General features: G+C 35.1%; 4 protein-coding genes across 5 annotated transcripts in view; 3 read left to right on the top strand and 1 right to left on the bottom strand.

Moving 5' to 3' along the window:
• Positions 1-2,352, top strand: part of LOC106716122 (phosphofurin acidic cluster sorting protein 1) — a 76,184-nt gene extending 73,832 nt beyond the window's left edge. Inside the window, exons 15-19 of the mRNA XM_045682023.1 lie at positions 184-298; positions 475-684; positions 1,086-1,215; positions 1,406-1,525; positions 1,625-2,352. Of these exons, the coding sequence (XP_045537979.1) occupies positions 184-298; positions 475-684; positions 1,086-1,215; positions 1,406-1,525; positions 1,625-1,749 (700 nt within the window). The 3' untranslated portion in view covers positions 1,750-2,352. The remainder of the gene's footprint in view (positions 1-183; positions 299-474; positions 685-1,085; positions 1,216-1,405; positions 1,526-1,624) is intronic.
• A 2,319-nt stretch (positions 2,353-4,671) lies between these two features.
• Positions 4,672-6,301, bottom strand: LOC106716121 (UPF0692 protein CG33108). The gene is made up of 2 exons (XM_014509559.2): positions 5,698-6,301; positions 4,672-5,015 (listed from the first exon to the last, which is right to left on the bottom strand). Exons 1-2 carry the CDS (start codon positions 6,186-6,188, stop codon positions 4,694-4,696), a joined length of 813 nt encoding a protein of 270 aa, XP_014365045.2. The 5' UTR covers positions 6,189-6,301; the 3' UTR covers positions 4,672-4,693.
• A 1,193-nt stretch (positions 6,302-7,494) lies between these two features.
• On the top strand, positions 7,495-8,446 carry LOC123721869 (the record flags this gene model as incomplete). The annotated part of the gene is made up of 2 exons (XM_045681749.1): positions 7,495-7,513; positions 7,729-8,446. Coding segments are annotated over 2 exons (720 nt in total), but the record flags the coding sequence as incomplete, so codon positions are not given.
• A 1,521-nt stretch (positions 8,447-9,967) lies between these two features.
• On the top strand, positions 9,968-19,996 carry LOC106716120 (4F2 cell-surface antigen heavy chain). Of its 2 annotated transcripts, none has more exons than XM_045681747.1 (12): positions 9,968-10,198; positions 13,943-14,127; positions 14,322-14,497; positions 14,654-14,854; positions 15,502-15,655; positions 15,871-16,040; positions 16,502-16,701; positions 17,087-17,256; positions 18,219-18,320; positions 18,929-19,047; positions 19,298-19,447; positions 19,796-19,996. In XM_045681747.1, the coding sequence occupies exons 1-12, from the start codon at positions 9,994-9,996 to the stop codon at positions 19,893-19,895; spliced, it is 1,932 nt and encodes a 643-aa protein (XP_045537703.1). In that variant the 5' UTR covers positions 9,968-9,993; the 3' UTR covers positions 19,896-19,996. The 2 variants fall into 2 exon arrangements, with proteins under 2 accessions (XP_045537703.1, XP_045537704.1); XM_045681748.1 differs by lacking the exon at positions 9,968-10,198 and adding an exon at positions 12,919-13,011 and having other exon boundaries at positions 19,796-19,993.
• The last annotated feature ends 238 nt before the right edge of the window (positions 19,997-20,234 follow it).

Raw genomic sequence — 20,234 nt, 5'->3', positions numbered from 1 at the left:
ATACAGATTGGTAATTGACTGCCGATGACAAATAGAAATGTCGACGACTCGCGTTTTATACCTCTATAATGTACTGCGTAAGTCGTAGCGATAAAATCTCCGAGTTTTGAAGATTAACTATGCCTTTTGTACGAAAGGTCTTAAATTACGTAAGTGGTATGTGACCGTTGTCTGTATGTACAGGTACTTGAACAGTGGAGGTGCGGTCAACAATGTGCCCATAGGTGAGGCCATGGTGGCATGCCGAGACCGCGCCGCTGAGGACGACTCCAGTCAGACCTTCGTACCCTTCATCGCGGTCAGTATAGCTATAGCACATAATTGAAATGTACTATACCGTTATCAACTATTCGGACTTTTTTCTAGGTTTTCTCACAAAAATGTATTGACTCTTTCATTCTTTTTGAAGGAATAGATAATTTTACGTTATCTATATTACATTATGAATGTATGTTCGTGTGTGTGTATGTGTAGGAGGTGCGCGTTGGATGTGGTGAAGGCGGACCGTCGTCACTGGAGCTGGAGGAGGGCGGATCCCCTCCGGCCCGCCCCTCGCCGCCCGCCACACCCGCGCCGGACGTCGCACCCGCCCAGCCCCCCCTCCTGCCCCACCTGCCACATCTGCCCCATCTGTCCCACACGCCCAACCTGCCCCCACAGGAGCTGCAACTGGACTACTGGCTGGTGAGCTTCCACGACTACACTACACATTATACACTCACTATTCGTAATAGATTTCTTTGTATACCATATTTAAAAATATCGATTATTTGGCATTTTACACATTCCTACCGCTACAATTATAGTTCTTTTCAAGTATGTTAACGGCCCAAGGACAATACCCTAACCTAGCATCCTATGCCCTACAACATAATCTAATCTAATATTGTAATCTGCGCAGCGATATGCGCAAAGTTACAAGCCGCTATGATATCTATAAAAACTATTATATACAGTTTCTTCTTGTATATTTCATTTCACCCGATTGGACTCGCTAAACAAGTCGCCGACACTGGACATGTATATGTTATTTGAGTAAGGTTTTAGTGTGTATGGAGTGTTGTATGGTAGAAATGTATGTGCAGGTGCCGGGTCGCGCGGCGGAGGGTGCGGACGGTAAGGTGACGGTGAAGGCGACGTTCCGAGCGCTCGTCGTGACGCGACACAACGCACATCTCAGCATCACATATCTCACCAAGGAGAAGAAACAGAAGAGTCAGTATCATTTTTGAAATGTGATGTCTTAGAGATTCCAACATTTACACAAATTGGTTTAATTAAACGGGAAACTACCACGATCTCACAAAATTAAGACTTGAAATATATTTCGAGTTATTTTTCATGCATTTTTGTATATATATAATTGAAATTACTAATTATTTTGTTTACTTAATCATTTTTATAGTAATGCGACTTGGCAAAAAGAAAGAGAAATCAGAACCGGAGGTGGGACGAGCTCAGACTGTTGAAGGCGTGGCCAGACTCATCTGCTCCGCCAAGGGTTCGCACAACGCACCGCTAAAAGGTAAACCTCAATAATATTTTCTAAAGCTTTTATTACCAAATTTTATGCTGCTACTTGAAAAAAAAACATTTTTTTTATATTTTAATGTATTCTTTACAGTATTTATTGATGGTACGGAGTGGAACGGTGTCAAGTTCTTCCAATTGTCGACACAGTGGCAGACACATGTGAAGACGTTCCCCGTAGCGACGTGCGGCGCGCCCCTCGCCCCGCCAGAGACTTAGGCCACGCCCACAACAACTTAGGCCACGCCTCTCGCCCCGCCCACAGCGATGTGCGGCGCGTCATTGGTATAATACCCGCTTTAATAGCCGCGTAATGCTGCACTGCGGATATATCCGACATTCCCAATAACGGATACAAATATCCGTAAGAATACACGGCATAGTTACGGATACGTATCCATAACTATTGTACTACATTTCGCTGTACGCTCTTAATATTAATCCATGTCTAATATCTTATATAGAATTAAGGATTCATATCCAATGTTTATATTTTAACGCTACTGGTAGCGTGTAGTGAGTGGCCCGTTTTTTATGTGTTAGCGAATCCGATCCTTACTCCTTACGCAGTAAGGTCGTAATTCCTTAGTCATGCATGCTATATATTTAACTTATAAACATAAGAGTTATTCAAGCTGTATAACAAAGGCTCAATAATCGCGTTAACTATTTCATTGTAGTCATTACTTAGTGGTTAGAGTTTGTTCGTGTTAAGACAAATATGTACTCAATGTATCAGTTGTAACGGTTCGTGACATTTCCAATATATGTATAAGTTAGGTTTTAGGGATGGTCCTATGTTCATTTTTAAAGATAAAGTATCGATGTTATAATTATTCATACATGTTTGCTTTGGTGATGTTTTAATTTGTCAACATTTGACACACACAATCAATAATAATAAATTGTAAAACATCGATATTTATCTTTGAGTTTTTATCGATATTCTGAACATATGGATCATCCCTAGTTAGGTTATGTATCGGAAACAAAACCGAATTTTGCGGAGTATTGTCAGCACATATCAATAGGTTCGTACTAGTACCGGGATAGTGCGGTTTCTGTTGCGTTTATCTGTGATTATCGATGTTTTAGTTTTCCCGCTAGAGCATAGCGATTTCGCGATTTTATTTATATCTCGAATACAAGGAGCAATAGACTTATTTCATATTTTATGTGCTTGAAATTTTTAATTTCTAGAAAATATTAGGCAGCTAAATTCGCATAAACAAACGCAATAATTAACAAATCGTTAAACTTTTCATCAATAATAAATTATAAAGCGTATATTTACCTTTAGATATATTAAAATTTAAGGTTTCTCTGGACCTCAAATTATACAATAAAATAATCATGGTTAAAAAATTATATTTATCAAGGTCATGTGGAATATTAAACATTTTTGATATTTAGCTAGAAATGTAAAATGCAAGACACATCGTAGAAAAGCGCGCCTAAAAAATTCAAAATGGCGGCCACATAAAGTGTACCTCCAACAAGTAATAAAACATCAAATGTTGTATAATTATATGTCTTAATGAATATAAAAAACATACTGTTTTGTGAAGAAGCATCGAATGTTCAGTGATACGATAAACAATATATGTTTGTGTTTGTAGACTTATTATTTTCTATATACAATGTAATTAAAAAAAATCTCGATGCAATTTTCAAACTTTGCAAATTTTTAAATTAATTCCGAGCCAATTTTGGAGTCTTTAAGTTGCAAAATTACATAATTAATATCGTGCCAAAAAAAATTTACAATTAAAAATTTTCACTGAATTGATAATTTCACATTAACACAGTTTTGCGTTTTTTATATCATTATTTTATTTCCAAATGAACATCAAACTTTTAATGAACCTTCATTCAAATTGGTTACATTTTTTTATACTGATTTGGTGCACGTCTGGTACTTAACCAGTGACAGAAATAAATGGTGCTGAGTGCACATTTAAATATTTGAGGTCTAGTCTTGGTGTGCGTTATCGTGTTAAATTTATATCAAATGCTACATAAAAAATGGTGGTTAAAAAATTTACATGGACATATAATTGCTATTTTCTTTTGAAAGGGGTGTATTTTAAATTATAGTGTCGATGAATTGTACGAAACAAATAATTTATTTACAAATTTTTTGCCCAAAAAAACTTGAATGAATTCATTATCATTTATTGATTTGTATTATTTTTATTGTGCTATTATATTTAGCATTGATATTATTTAGGTTCTACATTAAAAATCGCAATAATATTTTAGTCTTCATTTAGTTTTTTAAAACATTAAAAGGCAAAAAATAGAATGTGAAAAAAATGTATTCCGTGTTCTGCCATGTTTTATTAAAGCTTGTTTAGTGCCATTTTAAATTTTGGCAAAATAAAATGAAGAGGAGCTCAAGTTTCCAATAGTTATTGTAGAGGCCTAGCCGACAGTATGTTATGTAATTTGTATATTCATATTGTAGTAGTTTGTAACAGATATGTAGAAAAAATATTTTGTGTTTATTAATTTGATCTCAATAATGCTGACTGATTTGGCAATGTATCTTTTTTTTTTATTTGATAGCTTATTATAATGGTTTAACTTTTTACGCTATAGCAACATTTTTTTTTAAATTGATATTCAATGCAATAATAATTAAGCTATTAATTGTAATTTGTCATATGTTTAAATGATTTCTATTTAGTTTAATTGATGTTTAAGTCGAATAAATTAGTACAAAAAATAATTATTAATATTTCTTTACTGTATTCTTCATATTTATATAAAGCATGTGTTTTATTCAAATAGTGCAATAAATTAATTGTAACTATCATTCGGATTATTTATGTCGCATCTTGACTTTAAAAATGTACTGACATATTACAATTAAATTGATGAGATTTATTATTTTTTTATAATAAGTTGCAAATATAATATGATTTTGTATTTATTGTACAAATAAAATTTTGCATTAAAACAGATTTTTATTTAATATACAACATTCCAATAAATAAACAGACAATAAATCAACATTAGTAATAATTAATTATTTTAAAAGTATATAAAAGAAAATACAATAGTATAACATGAGAAAACACCAACAAGTTTGTTAGTTTCCGAGGCCAGAATTCCTATATAGCAATTTTGGTCTCAGAAACCAACTATAAAATACTTATACTTAAGTATACTTGAATAATAAAAATTGATCCCGCAACCCATTTTCTCCCCCCAATCCTCCCTCCGGCTGGACATATAATAGGCCATCGTTAGCTTTCTTTGGACAGAACTCCCATAAATTCATGTTACTTTTATATAGGTCATCTAGAGTCCAAGCAGCAACAAGCTTAGACTTTCCATGTCTGCATAAAACATAGATATTACTAGGGTCAGACATGTATGTATCTCCAGGGTTCTTAATAATTATTATGCCACAAACTAGAGCCCAGTGTGCTGTGTGACCTTGCCTTAGACAAGGTGAATGATTATAATCAGCATCGTAACTGTTAGCAACATTAAGGAATATTAATAAAAAACCAATACTACAGGATTTGTTTTTCAAAGAATAAGGAAATTACTTGTATAGTAAACTAAGATTTTATTGAAACTTAGATAAGATACAGTGGACCTGCTGTAATTTGGTCCCTGTCTTATCCAGCGACCCTTGTAACCTGAAATGTTCATTTTCATACAGTGATTCATATTAATGGTGCATAGTTAATATTTCTTTTACTTGTACACAATTATTTACTAATGTAAAGTTATAATCTATATATATAAAAGAAAGTCGTGTTAGTTACACTATTTATAACTCAAGAATGGCTGAATCGATTTGACTGAAAATTGGTGGGCAGGTAGCTTAGAACCAGGAAATGGACATAGGATAATTTTTACCCCGTTTTCTATCTTTTTATACCGCGCGGACGGAGTCGCTGGTAAAAGCTAGTTTTATATAAGTTTTTATAGCATTAACGGAGCTTATTTTTACTTTTCACTTCAGAGAACCTATATTTGATCTGTAATCTTAAGGATTACAAATTACTCTTTTGTAAAATAATCCACACTCTAGGGTGGTCTTAGGCAGTAGTCTATAACCTTACAAATGCAACCGGTCTACACTGCCCCGCAAAATATTTGTAAGATTGCTGCAGGTTTATTGTGGTTAAATATATTTAAAAAGGATACGGAACTAATAAAATAGCACCATTAAACAAATCTTCAATGATTTCTTGACTATAAAGTCCACCTTTTTTTAAAGTACATGTAATATTTTCCATTTCAGCCAAACTTAATACCCTCTCGGCTAATTTAGCCATATCTTTGCAACTCAACATCTCGCCATTATTGCTGTATCCAAGAAACTTACTGAGATTTAGCAATTCTTCTGGGGCGACTTCTCCCCTAACAAACATGGACAGAGCTACCAAACCACAAGTCGGCCCTTCTTGTAGTATATATTGAAAATGTTTGTATTTATAACGAAAAGGTGCACGAGTGAGGCATATTTGATATGTTATGCAAGCTTTCCTTAAATCTAATTCTGAAGAAGCCCATTCACAAATACTTGGATCCTCAGAAATTTCATGAGATTTGTTGGATCTAAATTTGCTTTCGGGTGTTAAGAGTGGTAAGGGTGGCGGAGGCGGAGGTGCTGATGATGACGGTGTTGTGCACATTATGATTTAATGATATGATCGTTACTTAATAAATAAAAGTTACATTATTTTGTAACCTATTTTCTAATGTCACGAAATGACATTGACGTTGACGTAATAGCAAAAGGCGAATGAACTCAGATCAACGTCAACTTTAACCGTTAAATATTGCCGATTTAAAAAATGCGTTTTACCAAAGTTACATCTAAATTCATTTAACATTTTATACAAATACAATGACTAAATGTGTTTACATTTTAATGAAAACGTACTCTTTCTTGTCACACTTTTTCGGACTTTCCAAAATAAATACCTTCATATTCTGCTACATCACTTTTAACGAATATTTTCGTTCCCAAAAAACTGCTATTGCGGGACGAAGGGGAATGGGGCGTGACGTGCGGCGAGAACCGTCATTCATTGATCTTTTTCTTGTCGTTCGTTTTCTTCTCTGTCAAATGTCAAATTAAATTCAATTAACAGATGGTAGTGGCGTAAGACGGGTTTTTCTTACGGTAAATTGTGCCGCCATAATTACACGTTTCGAGGAAAGTGAAAGTTTGTTTTTATCTGGCATAAACTGATAATAAGTTAATCATGTCCGAGTCTCGGAAAAATCATCTTATTATAGAAGGGAATCAAGGACGGGAAGCTGACCATGGCGCCTCTTATAAGCCCATTCCGGAGACTGATACAGGTAATTATGAGTATATTATTGGCGTATTGCTTGTTTATTACTGTTTATAGTGCGGTTAAAATGTATTATAATATACTAGATAATAATTTTTGACGGTGACAGTCTTCGAATGACCTTGTACTTTTTTAGATTTGTTCACAACTATCTGTTTAGAGTTTATCAAAGAACTCGTGAGTTTTTCTTCATAGAAATTGTGTAGTTAAGAATTAAAATCTTATCATTATCACGTTATCATGTGGACGTTGACATTAAGATGTCGGGGAAAGATGCCAAATGTCAAATGTAAAACGACCATTTTAAATGGTACCAATAAATAGCGCTGAAAAAAAATATTGTTCCTTAAATTCGTATTTTTCATCAATTTAAAACAAAAAAAAGAAGAAGAAAACTGATCAATGTATTCTTGAAAATGTATGATAATAACGGTTGAGAAAATTTGCATATTAAAGCGACTTCTTCACATGGGCGGGTAATAAAGCGCTTTCATTGGACGAGCGTAGCTTCAGGCAGCGCCATTTTGTGCTAGTTCGCTGACTGATGCAATTTGCAAATACGTTTACGTTATTTTTTTTTATTTCGCATTGATAATTGTTAAAAGAATTGAATTTTTAATTTGATTTATAACTCCTTCAACAATATGATAATCCTGGTATGATAATCTTTCTTTTATCACTTACATGATTATTTTATTACAAAAACCTATGCACTATTAAAAGTGTCCTATGGAGAACTTCCTAAAGGAGATGTCACATACATATGTATAAGAGCTCACAAGATATAAATTGATTCAATTGAATTATGAATGGGATAAAGAAGGTCACTAAAAACTTATGAGAGAATGGTGACTGCAGATTTTATTTTCAGCAACTGATGTTGAATACATTGATGCTGACAGGGAATACATGCAGTTGAACAAAAGGGAAATAATGGAGGGTGAGATAGTAGAAGATGGAGATGATCACTGGGATCACAACAGCATTAGAATAATGCTAAACTTGTATATAGAGAATCTTGATAAATTTAGAAATCCAAAGATAAGAAAGAAAAATTTATGGTCCGATGTTGCCAATGCTGTGGGCAAAAGTCCCGATTGTTGTAACAAGAAATTTAGAAATTTGAAACAAACATACATAAGGTTACTTAAAAAGAAAAACAGGATTGGTATGTCAACAGTAAAATGGCCATATTTTGAAAGTTTCGAGGAGATATATTGTGTGGACGGTGAATACCAGCCTGAGATTCAGCAAAAACTGCAAGAAAGCTCGAATGAGAGCATAGCTAAAGCGTTATTATCAATAAGTTCTCCGTCAAAATTTGAAGACAGTCATGAAAATGGGGAAACTTCTAGTGGCCAAAATGAAGAGGTAAGGAGAAGATTGACAAGGAAACGGAATGCAGAATTCAGAAAAGTGACATTAGAAATCAAGGATAGGCAAAGATTGGTAGAAGAAAAATTAGATAGATTGATAAATATTGTGGAAGAATCAAACAATATCCAAAGAGAAAGGAATAAATTGTTTGAGGAATTTCTTGAGAAACTCAGAGGTTCTCAAGGAGGGTGTTGATTTTGAAGAGAACTTCAAGACAGAATATAATAGTAAATGAATTTATATGTCTATTTTATATAATCAGTCATTCTATATAGTTTTAAATTGTGTAAATATGTAGGATTTTAATAAATTTTTACATAAATATGTTGTTTTAAACCAAAACTACTTTTTTTTTGGTGCAAATATTGTATTCAATTTTAAAACCTTCTATTTTAGAGCTAAAACTAAAGAAATTAGATAGTAATAGTTTACCCGAGTTTGCTGACATTGTCAATGACCTAGATATTTTTTGCACTTTGCTCACTGGTGACATAAGCATGAAAGTTAGTTTAAAAATCTATTACAATGAATAATCTATTTCATTTGTTGGATGGAATGGTGAACCTTTTATAAAGTTTATTTTCTCTCATTGATATAGAAAAATAGTTAAAGTAGAGTTTTTAATAATTTATGTGAGATTGGAACTTTGAAAGTATATAATTTTTTATTTTTGCATTCACTATTATTATTGTTGTAGTCAAAGATGGAAAACGCGAGTCATCAAATCTTTTTAATTTGTAAGAATTTTGGTTAATTCTTTAGTTTTCATAGCTTAATGCTATAATATTAGCAAGGAATAACTCTGTGCATTACTTTACTTACTACAATTTTGAAATAATATTAAAAATTGGGTTCAGTGGTCAAAATTAATTAGGACTATTTTTGTATATCAATTAAACATAATCAAGGCTCGCAACGTATCTGAAGTTCCTATGGTGTCGCGGATATCCATGGGCGTTGATTATGACCTCTGTGTTCCCCAGCTCAGCTTATAAATTAGAGTAAATACATTTACCTTATTTACCATTCTCTTATTAAAAATGCACTGTTTATTTTGATTTTAACACTTACAGTTAGTTCAACGAAAACATATTGTCATCTCTTTGGAAAAAACCGAGATAACATTTTGTACGAATGTTTCGGCAATGGAAATTCACGGTAAGTCATTGTCAATGTAACAGAAAAAAACTTCGTATACATACTACATAAAATGCAGAAGTATGACTTGGACATTAACTATGAAATTGGAGGGAGCTTAGGGTTGACACAAAATAAAATGTTATAATATATTATTATTGCGGTTCAAATTTCTTAAACAAATGATTATCTCGATAAAGCAAGACTATGTCGTGATTTCTTTGCGTGTGGCTATGCAATTATTATTAGGAACGAATGAAAAAAAAACAAGCCACGGACACTTCTTTGTCCTAGTTCATTGCTTTTTAAAGTTCTACGTATAAGGAGGGAATATGGAAAAAACTTTTACACTATCTTCGTAAATTCAAATAGAGTTTTCAAGTTTCCAAATAGTTCATGTCTATAGGTGTGTTAATTCAATTTAACGTTTCAAAACTGAGTGACAAAATAATATTTGAAAGTATTCAAGGGTCTAATAAGTTTTCGGATTGCATTCGATGTCAGGTTCATATTATTAAACTACTGATTTTTTTATCACCAAAGTTTATTTGTTGATACTTTTTATAATACGAAATCTGGATACTAGTTTGGTTGGCACAGCCCTAGTTGTCACATATCAGTAATGGAACATGGCCGTGGTCGTGCTCCGAGCTCACACGACGCTAATGCGCTCCAGTTGTACCACATCTGTCAGTCCCTACACGATCCTATGCGGTCCGCCAACTCAGGCCGTCTCGGCTCTCTGGTGGTCTACGCCAGAAGGAATAATTATAACAAAAAACCGGCACGACCACGCAACAGACCGAAGGATATATGCGAATCTACAGGTTTATATTTTTTAACTTTTTATAACGTGGAAAGTTTTATTTTCCCTCCCTTTTGATTTGATTTATTTATTAGCTAAGAGTGATAAATAATTTACTGAATTATATGAATGCATAAATAACTTTACTTCATGTGTTTATAAATGTACTTGCTAGTCGTTGGATAAGGTATAAGATTTTGTTCCATGTGGTCCAATAAATGCTAAATATTTTATAATAACTGCAAGCTAACAATAATTAGACTAAGATGTTCTATCACTTATGAATGTAAAGAGTTAAAATATGTGTGAGGATTTATTAAAAATTTACAGATCTTTAGCTTTACGACGTCATTCGACAACGACGAGCTGTAACTCTTTTGTAATGTAGTATACAGTCGTTGGAATTTTTATTAACCCTTTGAATAGGGAGTATGAAATAAGAAATAACTAAGCAGGAAGCAGAGTCCTTTTGTTTGTCCAATCGTACTGTTAACTCGCCAGACATGATCTTAACAAATATATGACATTGATTGAACTCGCACTTCATATTGTATACCTGCTTTGTATAGTTTGAGAAAATTTATGAAAATTAAATTTTTCGTCAGCAAAAGATTACAAAGATTTCTGCACAACATCTAATGTTTTTACCTAGTTACGAAGTAGTTCTTGTTGATTAATTTTATAATTATAATTGATTACTTTTATAAAATGATCACTATTAGGAAAATACATAGAATAAAACTTAGTCAATTGAAAAATACAAAATATTCCATCGACATTCAATAGCTTAATATTTCAATCTATATAATAAACTAGTTGTCGCCCGCGACTCCGTCGGCGCGGAATACAAAACCATAACAAATATCCTATGTGTTTTTTCAGACTATGTTTTACATCTATGCCAAATTTCATCAAGATCCGTTGAGCTTTTCCGGAGACACCTTCAAATAAACATCCATCCAAACATTCGCATTTATTTACTAAGTCTATTTTTTCACGACTTTCTATAGTAACTACTGTTATTGAACATTTTAAATATTAATATTGTCACGTATGCAATGTGGTTTACAAGATTTGTGGAATTCCCGTTGTCATTGTAATTTGTTACTAGTCATGTAAATTCCAGATTAATACTGGGAATATATGTGTGACTTGGTTTAAATAAAATGAGGAAAGATAGACTACAAATGGCGTCTGAAGTAATAATTATCCGTAGGAACTGTATAGTGAATCAGTCTATATCAGCAAATGTTGGCTTAAGCGTTTAAAACGTAGGAATTACTTATTGTAACGCTAGTTAATCTAGACGTTCACTAATGTAATAAAAATGTTTGGTTAATAGAAATCTTTCAAGTCAACTATAATCAACTTCTTTATAATGAAAATTTTATTAAAATCTACTAAGTAATAATAGAATTACAAATAAACAAATCGTTCATATTTATCAGTAGGTAAATAATTGTAAGATGACCAATACAAAGTTCAAATACATAAATACTACTTGTTACTGTTGGTTAGAAAGCATTTAAACTGTAATTAGAGTTTCTCGTTAACCCATTGTAAGTGACCACGGCCTCGTAACGACCTCGTAGTCTCGCTATTGACTAATTGCTCGAACATTTCTTATCATAAACACTTAGCTAAGTGATTGACTTACTGTGGGTTTCCGATACTAAAATCTCCTTTAAAACATATTGTTATATCTATTTTTATAATGATAAGGATGACGATATTATGTTTACAGAGGTTTTAGTCTCAGAAACCCACGGTAATACGGTTTTATAATCTTAAGATATTGTATTCATTTTTAACTTTTTCTTTCATTAAGCTTATTCCCTTATAAATTTAATGACGCGCAGTAATTAATTATTTTTTATATGGTCGTCTGAACACGCTTCCAAAGATGAATTTGCCATTTTTTTGGTCGTAGCTTTTCAAAGAAGCATTTTCACGTTCCCCGCGGCGCGGCGACCGGCTTGTTTCTACAGTGTGTCCACGCGGTATCCTTAAATTGTGGGACAGTTTCTTTCTGCGCGTTCTCTCGGAGATATCGGTTAAATTTGTGACTTCCTTAATTTCTATAAGTTCTATTAAAGTTTCTATGGGGGATATATTGAGATCCATTCTAATGACAAGAGATACTGATTACTTTATATCTCACTGCCTTCGATATTTTTATGCTTAGTTTAATAAACCTACCACCACACTCACAGTCATTAAATGTTTACTTAAAACAGTCACTCATTATACGATTTCCTATACAAATCTAAACTAATTTTGTTATTACTGTTATAACAAATAGTACTTTCCTGTCTTTCATGTGTCGTGTGGTTACACACACATTCCTGACGCTTCCCGGAACAGCATTATTTATTGCGTCCGAGATGCTTCGCTCTTATGCTTAACTAAAGCTGCGGTTACCGGTCAAATGTTGAGAATATAATATATCAAACAACATAACTATGTAATCAGAGTACTTCCTAATATCTTGATTCTAGTTAGTATTAACTTCGTTAAATATCAAGATCTAAACAATATTAATTTATCTTCAGCAGTTTTTCCATCCAATAGTGATTAAAAGAGCAGAGATTACTCAAATAAAATGTATATAATACATATATGTATCTTTGTCTTTGATACCTCAAGAAACATAGAAATCAAACTAAGAGACGACATATGAAGATGTATGTGTTCATATGTGAACACATCTTTACACACATCTCTCGCCGGTTGCAGTCCATCGACTTTCCAGTGCTTTATCGCCGAGTGATGGGATCACACGTCCCCACATATAGTTTATATATAGTCATAAATCATACGCACAAACGACTATAGGTATGTACATATCAATTTGGAATATATTTTAATGAAACAATTAAAATAATTGATAAGCGTAATGATATTTAACACACGGTTAAATTAATTTTTCTGAAAGTGTAACAAATTGACATTAAGTGTATGACAATATTTTGTTTTCGTACTATTTATAAGTGTTGTTATTTGAAAAATAATTAAACAATTCGCTATGTGATAAAGTGAGACGAAATAAGTTTGGTAGTTTCATCATCTCAAGAAAGTTTTGTAGTAACTATTATAGTTTGATTATAGTAGATATAAAAGAGCTGCGTGGTTGTTTTTATACAAATCTATTCCTCACTCGAAGGGCTTTATGACTTTTAAATTTTGACATGCATCGAACTCAGAAAGTAACGTTTTTTTTGTTTGTCTTTAACAATCTTCTATATAGACGCTTACCTTACGCCTTTGTTATTTTGTTGTCAAAAAATGTATTACGATATGTTTGCTACAATCAGACACGTCGACTTCCTAGTAGTTGCTGTAACAAGTACACTGTAATTCAAATCAGAGAAAATGCAACGTCTCATTAGATACTCACACGTTCGTATATAACTTGTGAAAGTTCCCTATTGATTTTCTCTCTGACCATTTCAAACATTCATCACAAGACATAAAACTGCGTGTACATGTCAATTGTAAGATATTGATTCTAAAGTAAAATGAAGTATGTACACAACACTTTAATTTTATCGATGGATAAAATTAAAGTGCTCAGAGGCGATCAGAGCTTGACTGTTCCAAAGACTTTCAGAAAACATACCTGTAATCCCTCTTACGTTACGTTCTCATTGATTGCAACATGTTTTAAAAAAAATATTATTACAAACGCACTGTAATTACTGCAATGTGTCCCATCATTATTTGTGTGGTTACATTATTTTTATCTTTAAATTTTTTTGTTCCACAGACTTCCGTAAGTCGAAGACGAGCCTGTCTAAGTCTAAGGAAAAGGTGTCCGCAGAGGAAGAGAAGCTGCTCAGCAAGGAAGAAGAGGCGAAGGTCGTCACTCGCGTGGACATGGCCGATGCCCGGTATGTGGTCGAGGACCACAAGAACGGAGATGCCAACATCGAGCTCGACGCTAATAAGAGGGTAAGAAAATATAGATTGCAATTGACTACGTCTTCCAGCTGTTTATTTCTCATGTCTTGTTTTTAGCAAACTTCTAGCAGCATCCTTAATAATTTTAAAAGCTGACTGCATCATACTTCCACACCCTGATATCACTCCTTTCTTTGAAACCTCTCTGGAATCTTTGTGAAAATTGTATTTGTTTTTGCTTGTAGCAATTCACGGGCCTAACAAAGGAGGAGCTGATGAAATACGCAGAGGACCCGTTCTGGGTGCGCTTGCGGTGGTTCATGTTCATCTTGTTCTGGTCGCTGTGGCTGTGCATGCTGGCGGCCGCCATCGCCATCATCGTGCGCGCGCCCAAGTGCGCCCCGCCACCGCCTAAGACATGGTCAGTATTATACACCTCAAATTGTTTGATGGTTCAAAGTCAGCGCTGCGCAGTTCACCTTCTCCTTCCCTATGTGTTTATGCCACGCTTAGTGTAGATAAAAGAAATTACAAATTGTCAAACAATAAATCATATTAAATAACATTTTATAACCAGGTATGAAAAAGGACCACTAGTGGACATGTCCTCTGTGGAGAGTTTTGAGGAGCTGGAAACGGAACTGCCACTGCTGAAGAGCAATCAGGTGCAGGGTATCTTCACTTACGTCTGCAAGGACACCTACGAAGTGCTGGAGGAACCCACCTGCCTTCAGAAGTTCAAAGATTTTGTTACCAAAGCGAAGGATTACGGCATCAAGTGAGTAATGTTAGGTCACTTTTATTAGGACATAAATATCCAAAGCAGGAACTTAGTGTGCGTTTTCACTGTCGAAATATTTGAATGAAAATATATTGTTCTTTTTTTTTCTGTTAACAAAGCGAATCAGAGAATTTACAACATGTTTTATACATGTATTTTGTCAGTGAAAACTCATGATAATAGAAAGCGATACCAAAAGTACCAGGACAACATGAGGCATTAGGAGGCTGCTTTAAGTATTAAAGAACACATTTTTATCCGACTGACTTATTGTTGGTTTCTGAGACCAAAATCTCTGTATAAATCATATCTATGACATAGAGGTAGATGGGTGTTTTGATTTTTTAATTATCAAATCGATGGGTCCTTTATATAAGGGCCAAAGTAACAAATTGGTAATTTTTAATTTTAAGTGTTAAAAGCTACCTTTTAGTTTAATTAACAACATGTACTAAATAAAATACACATTTACATGTGTAAATGTGTATTTTTTTGCTGAAGTAAAAGAGCTTATACGAACTATTTTCCTATCTGGTTGAAACTTTGTGAGCCTCTCCTGAAAAATTGTCAATGCACATTGGCCTTTATTAGTAGGAGCCATTGAAATAATGTTCTTTCCTTCCATAATGTATGAATGTGTGCAGGGTGATTGTGGATCTGACGGCCAACTCAGTTGGTACGAACCACTCGTGGTTTGTACTCAGTGAGAACCGCACCGCCGGATACGAGCAGTACTTCCTGTGGGCGGACGGCGCAGGCTTCGGGGAGGATCACAAGCCCAACCCTCCCAACAACTGGGTACACTATTATACAAACTTTATGATTGCTCGGAATTTTCAATATGACATTGCACACTATATTAAACATAAATAAAATTGCCGTAAAATTAATTTTTTTCTGATAAAATAATATCTAATATATAGCCGCTAAGTATAGAAAGTGACTATTGTAAGTTTTAACTTATTTTTTTTTTATTTTAAGAATTTGATATAATTTACTTCCTTTACTATCAGATATCAACACAGGATGAACCTGCGTGGTCATACAGCGAGAGACGCAAGCAGTTCTACTTGCATCAGCTGGCGACGGACCAGGCCGACCTCAACTTCACCAACCCAGAGGTGGTACGTCGCTTTGACGAAGTCCTCAAGCTGTGGATGGAGGCTGGAGCTCACGGTATCAGGTATACACTGTTAAAGCATCTTTATTTTTGCTTGCAACTAAAACTGAAATAATTTTACATATCGGAGTACACACTTCTCTCATTGCCTACAAAGCAATCATAAAGTTTGAATCTTATAATACTTGCTAACAAATACACCTCTAAATGCAATCAGATAATGCCAAGATTTCATTAACAGTATTATGTACGTTTGAAATTTGTTTGTATTTATTTTTATATCAAAACTCGTTGTGATTTATATATTAAACTAGTTTTTACCCGCGACTTCGTCCGCGCGGAATAAAAAATGCACACAAGATAAAAAAGTTCCTATGTCCGTTTCCTGGTTCTAAGCTACCTGCCCACCAATTTTCAGTCAAATCGATTCAGCCGTTCTTGAGTTATAAATAGTGTTACTAACACGACTTTCTTTTATATATATAGATAGATATATTGATATACTTTGTCCTCTTTTTCCCCAGGTTGGTGAATGCCCGCTACCTATTGGTGAACTCATCTCTGTCGGAGGAGCAGCCGGAGCGCGGGGCGATGTCTCTGGGTGCGACACACTCACAGCACGCCTACTGGCAACATCGCCACTCCCGCGACCTGCCCACACTCCTCCCCTTGCTGCAGCACTGGGCCCACCTTGTGGACCACGCCCAGCCCAACACAGGACTAGGTATGCCCACTCTACAACATGTTATAAAATTGCGATGTTCCTTTTGTCTTGATGTATATCTGATTATGAAGGTTGAGGTGTTATGTAATGTTACTACAAAAATTATATCTTACTAATGGATGGATGGATGTTTGTTTGAAGGTTTCTCCGGAACGGCTCAACAAATCTTGATGAAATTTGGCATAGATGTAGAGCATTATCTGAAAGAACACATAGCCTATGTGTTCTTCCAGATAATGCAAAATAAAGATAAAAAATAAAAAAAGCTAAACTAATAAAGATTTTTTTTTTAATTTTGACTCTGAATTATAGAGTTCCTAAAGTATGCCAAAGTCCTTTTTAATATATTCCGCATCGTTTAAAATTATGTTTGTATCTGTGTCAGGTGAGACAGTGTTCACATTGTGGGAGTCTGTCCGGCCCGAGCTGTTCCTGGTGCGTGCCAACGTGTCCGGTGTACTGAGGCCCGCCAGCGCTGCGCCGCTGAACACCGCGCGTCCCGCAGACCTCGCAGCAGCACTCAGCATACGTCTGCCACACTGGCCCGCCATACAGGTACATGACACACTCCTTTACTTCTCACTTAGACAGATAGATAGATAGATAAGCCTATATTCACAGACCAGATTTTTTTTTACTTAAATTATTATCTTACATAAATCTAAAACAAAACAATTATAAGTATATAACAATATTTAGAGCTAACAGTTTCTTTGTCAGGTTGTCCTTCGACATATGCCTCCCCTAGGTTCTTCCACACTTCCCTGCCCAGGGTTAATCTTCTCCACCCCTTTGGTAGATCATCTTCCCATTCTCTTTACTTGACGTCCTCTCCGTCTTTTCCCATTTCTGGGGTACCATTCCATAACTTCTCTGGTTCATTTATCCTTATTTGTACTAATTATGTGTCCTCTCCAATTCCATTTCAGTTTTTTTTATTTTTTTAGAGACGTCGCTTACTTTTGTTTTCTTCCTGATTTTTGAAATAGTCCATCGATCTCGTAGTTTTATGTTTAGCATGCTTCTCTCCATGTGACTTCTCACTTACCTAAGTGTAGATTTAATATGTCTATTTCAAGTTGCAAATCATCATCATCAACCTGCCCTTATCCCTATGGAGGGTCGGCACAGTATGTACTACTCCTCCATACATCTCTATCAGCCGTCATATCTGAATTTACCTCCTTCTTACGCATATCCTCTTTCACACAATCCATCCATACTTTCTTTGGTCTTCCTCTACCTTTATAGCCATCCACATTCAATCTCATTACTTTTTTGTTTATATGATTATCATCCCTCCGCATAACATGTCCAAACCACGCTAACCTTCTGCTCCTCAATTTCTCGATAACTGGCGCTACTTTCAAACTTCCTCTGATATGCACATTCTTAACTTTATCTTTTCTTGTCACACCATACATCCATCTAGCATACGCATCTCAGCTACATGCAATCTTTTTTCATTTTATTTCTATTTGCAAATAATATTTTATATTTTTTTTTTTGGTGTATAGTTGGAGGAAGATGAGGAGAGTGAGGTGTGGATGATGTCTGCACTGCTGCCAGCCGCGCCAGTGCTCGCCCGCACTCAGCTGCTCGCCAACAATGATACTGATGTGAGTCCACACCTTGATATTTCATATTTTATAAATCTTGATGATAATACTTCGGTAAAAGACCGAAATTCGATGATACTCGTGACTTTGACTTTGATGTTTTGAACAATTCACAAATTGTCGTCCACATTGTATTTAGCTTCTTAAATAATAAATCTTAACTTCAATACAATGTCCTCTAAAATTCTTTTCGTATTCAGTGATTTCTTTTTGTGTTTAGAATGGATAGATTTGTAACAGCAGCTTGTGATTGTTCAAATAAAGATACAATTATCTCTATAAATGCATAGGCGATTGCTTGGAAATGACAGCCTTTGCTTAGTTCCAATTTAAACTTGCCTATTGATGTTATGTGACAGTTAATTCAATCTATATTATTAGTTCGAATTCATACCACCACTACAACCGCAACCATCAGCGCTAAAGTAGCGAAAAAATTAAATAGGCACAAAAAACTACGTCTTATAGCCATTCCATTTATAAAGTCCATACTAATTGACACATTTCCGATACGGTTACGAATTAATTCGGTGTTACAAATGGAATCTTTGTACATGTGTTTCTATAAACAAGATTAAGTTCAAGTTGTTTGTTTGTGTTTATATCAGATGGTGTCGTGGGAGCGCGTGTGGGCGCTGCGCAGTGACGCGAGTGTGGAGCACGGCCGCTACAGCGTGTCCGCCGTGCCCGACCAGGACGGGCAAAATACATTCATTGCATGCGCCAGGTACATACATAAATACCTCTCTTCTTTACCTCTCTTCCTCTTTCTCTCTCTCTACCTTCAGCTAACAGTACATTTTATAATAGCTCGGGTGATTATAGTTAGCGGAAGAAAAGGGGTTGAAACTTTTCTAGTACATTCAATACGTTCCAAAATCTTCTTTTTTCAGTCTTTTTTTAGTTATGATTCTACATTTAGATTAGATAGGTGACACTAAAATGTTGTAAAACTACAATCCATATGATATTGACAGATGGAAGGCTGGTCATACTGGGTACGTGGCACTTTACAACGCGGGGGAGACTGCGCGAGCCAACCTCACTGCGCCCGCACCCGCCCTCTCAGCTCTGCCCGCCCGCCTCGCCGTGCACCACGTCTCGCATACTTCCGCACTGCTCACAAAGTTAGTACTACCCTTTTTTGGTATCTGGGGGAGGGGGTTAATAAATCTTAAAGAAACCTTGCTCCTGTGTGAGGGGATAAGATTATGTGGGTATTTTACCCTCTAAAACCCCCACGGTGTGTGTGTGTGTGATCCTATAGTACCACTAGCGTGGCTTTAGGATTTACGGTGGAACGCACCGGTACAATGTCCAGTACTCCTTTAACTAAGTTACTGATTCATTCATTAAATAAGAATTATTTTTGGCTTTATGGGATTAAATTTTGCGAACGCTCTTTTCTTGATTAGCAAATAAAATCCATTATTTTGTACTCAGAGTGCGATGTGAATGCTTATTGTTATGTACAGTTATACAGTGAACATGGAAGTGGAGGCGAGCTCTGTGCTGGTGCCGGCCAAGTCCGCGCTGCTGCTCTCCTTTGTGCCCAACGCAGCCGTCGAGGAGTAACCCCCCGCACCCACCGCCACCCCCTGTAGCGACCGCCGCACCCCCCGCGACCGCAGCGCCCCCTGTCGTTAGCGAAATGTTCGCTTGCCGCCGCCAAATAATGCGGATTTAATTTTAGCATTTACTTTTTTTTTTATTTAATGTGAAGCTTAATAAATATTGCAATATGACCAGGTTTGTTTTATTTAACGGAATTAAAAATAAAAAACTTCATAAAATTAATAATTATTTATTAAAAACTGAATAAAATTTCCGCAATGTTAGGCGTTTTATAAAGCATTTGTACAAATAGTTTGTAAAACTAAACTTCGCGTACTAAAGTTATCAAAATACATCTGG

The sequence above is a fragment of the Papilio machaon genome, chromosome 17 (assembly GCF_912999745.1).
Source record: "Papilio machaon chromosome 17, ilPapMach1.1, whole genome shotgun sequence".
NCBI lineage: Eukaryota > Metazoa > Arthropoda > Insecta > Lepidoptera > Papilionidae > Papilio > Papilio machaon.
This window is presented reverse-complemented; position numbering and strand designations above follow the sequence as displayed.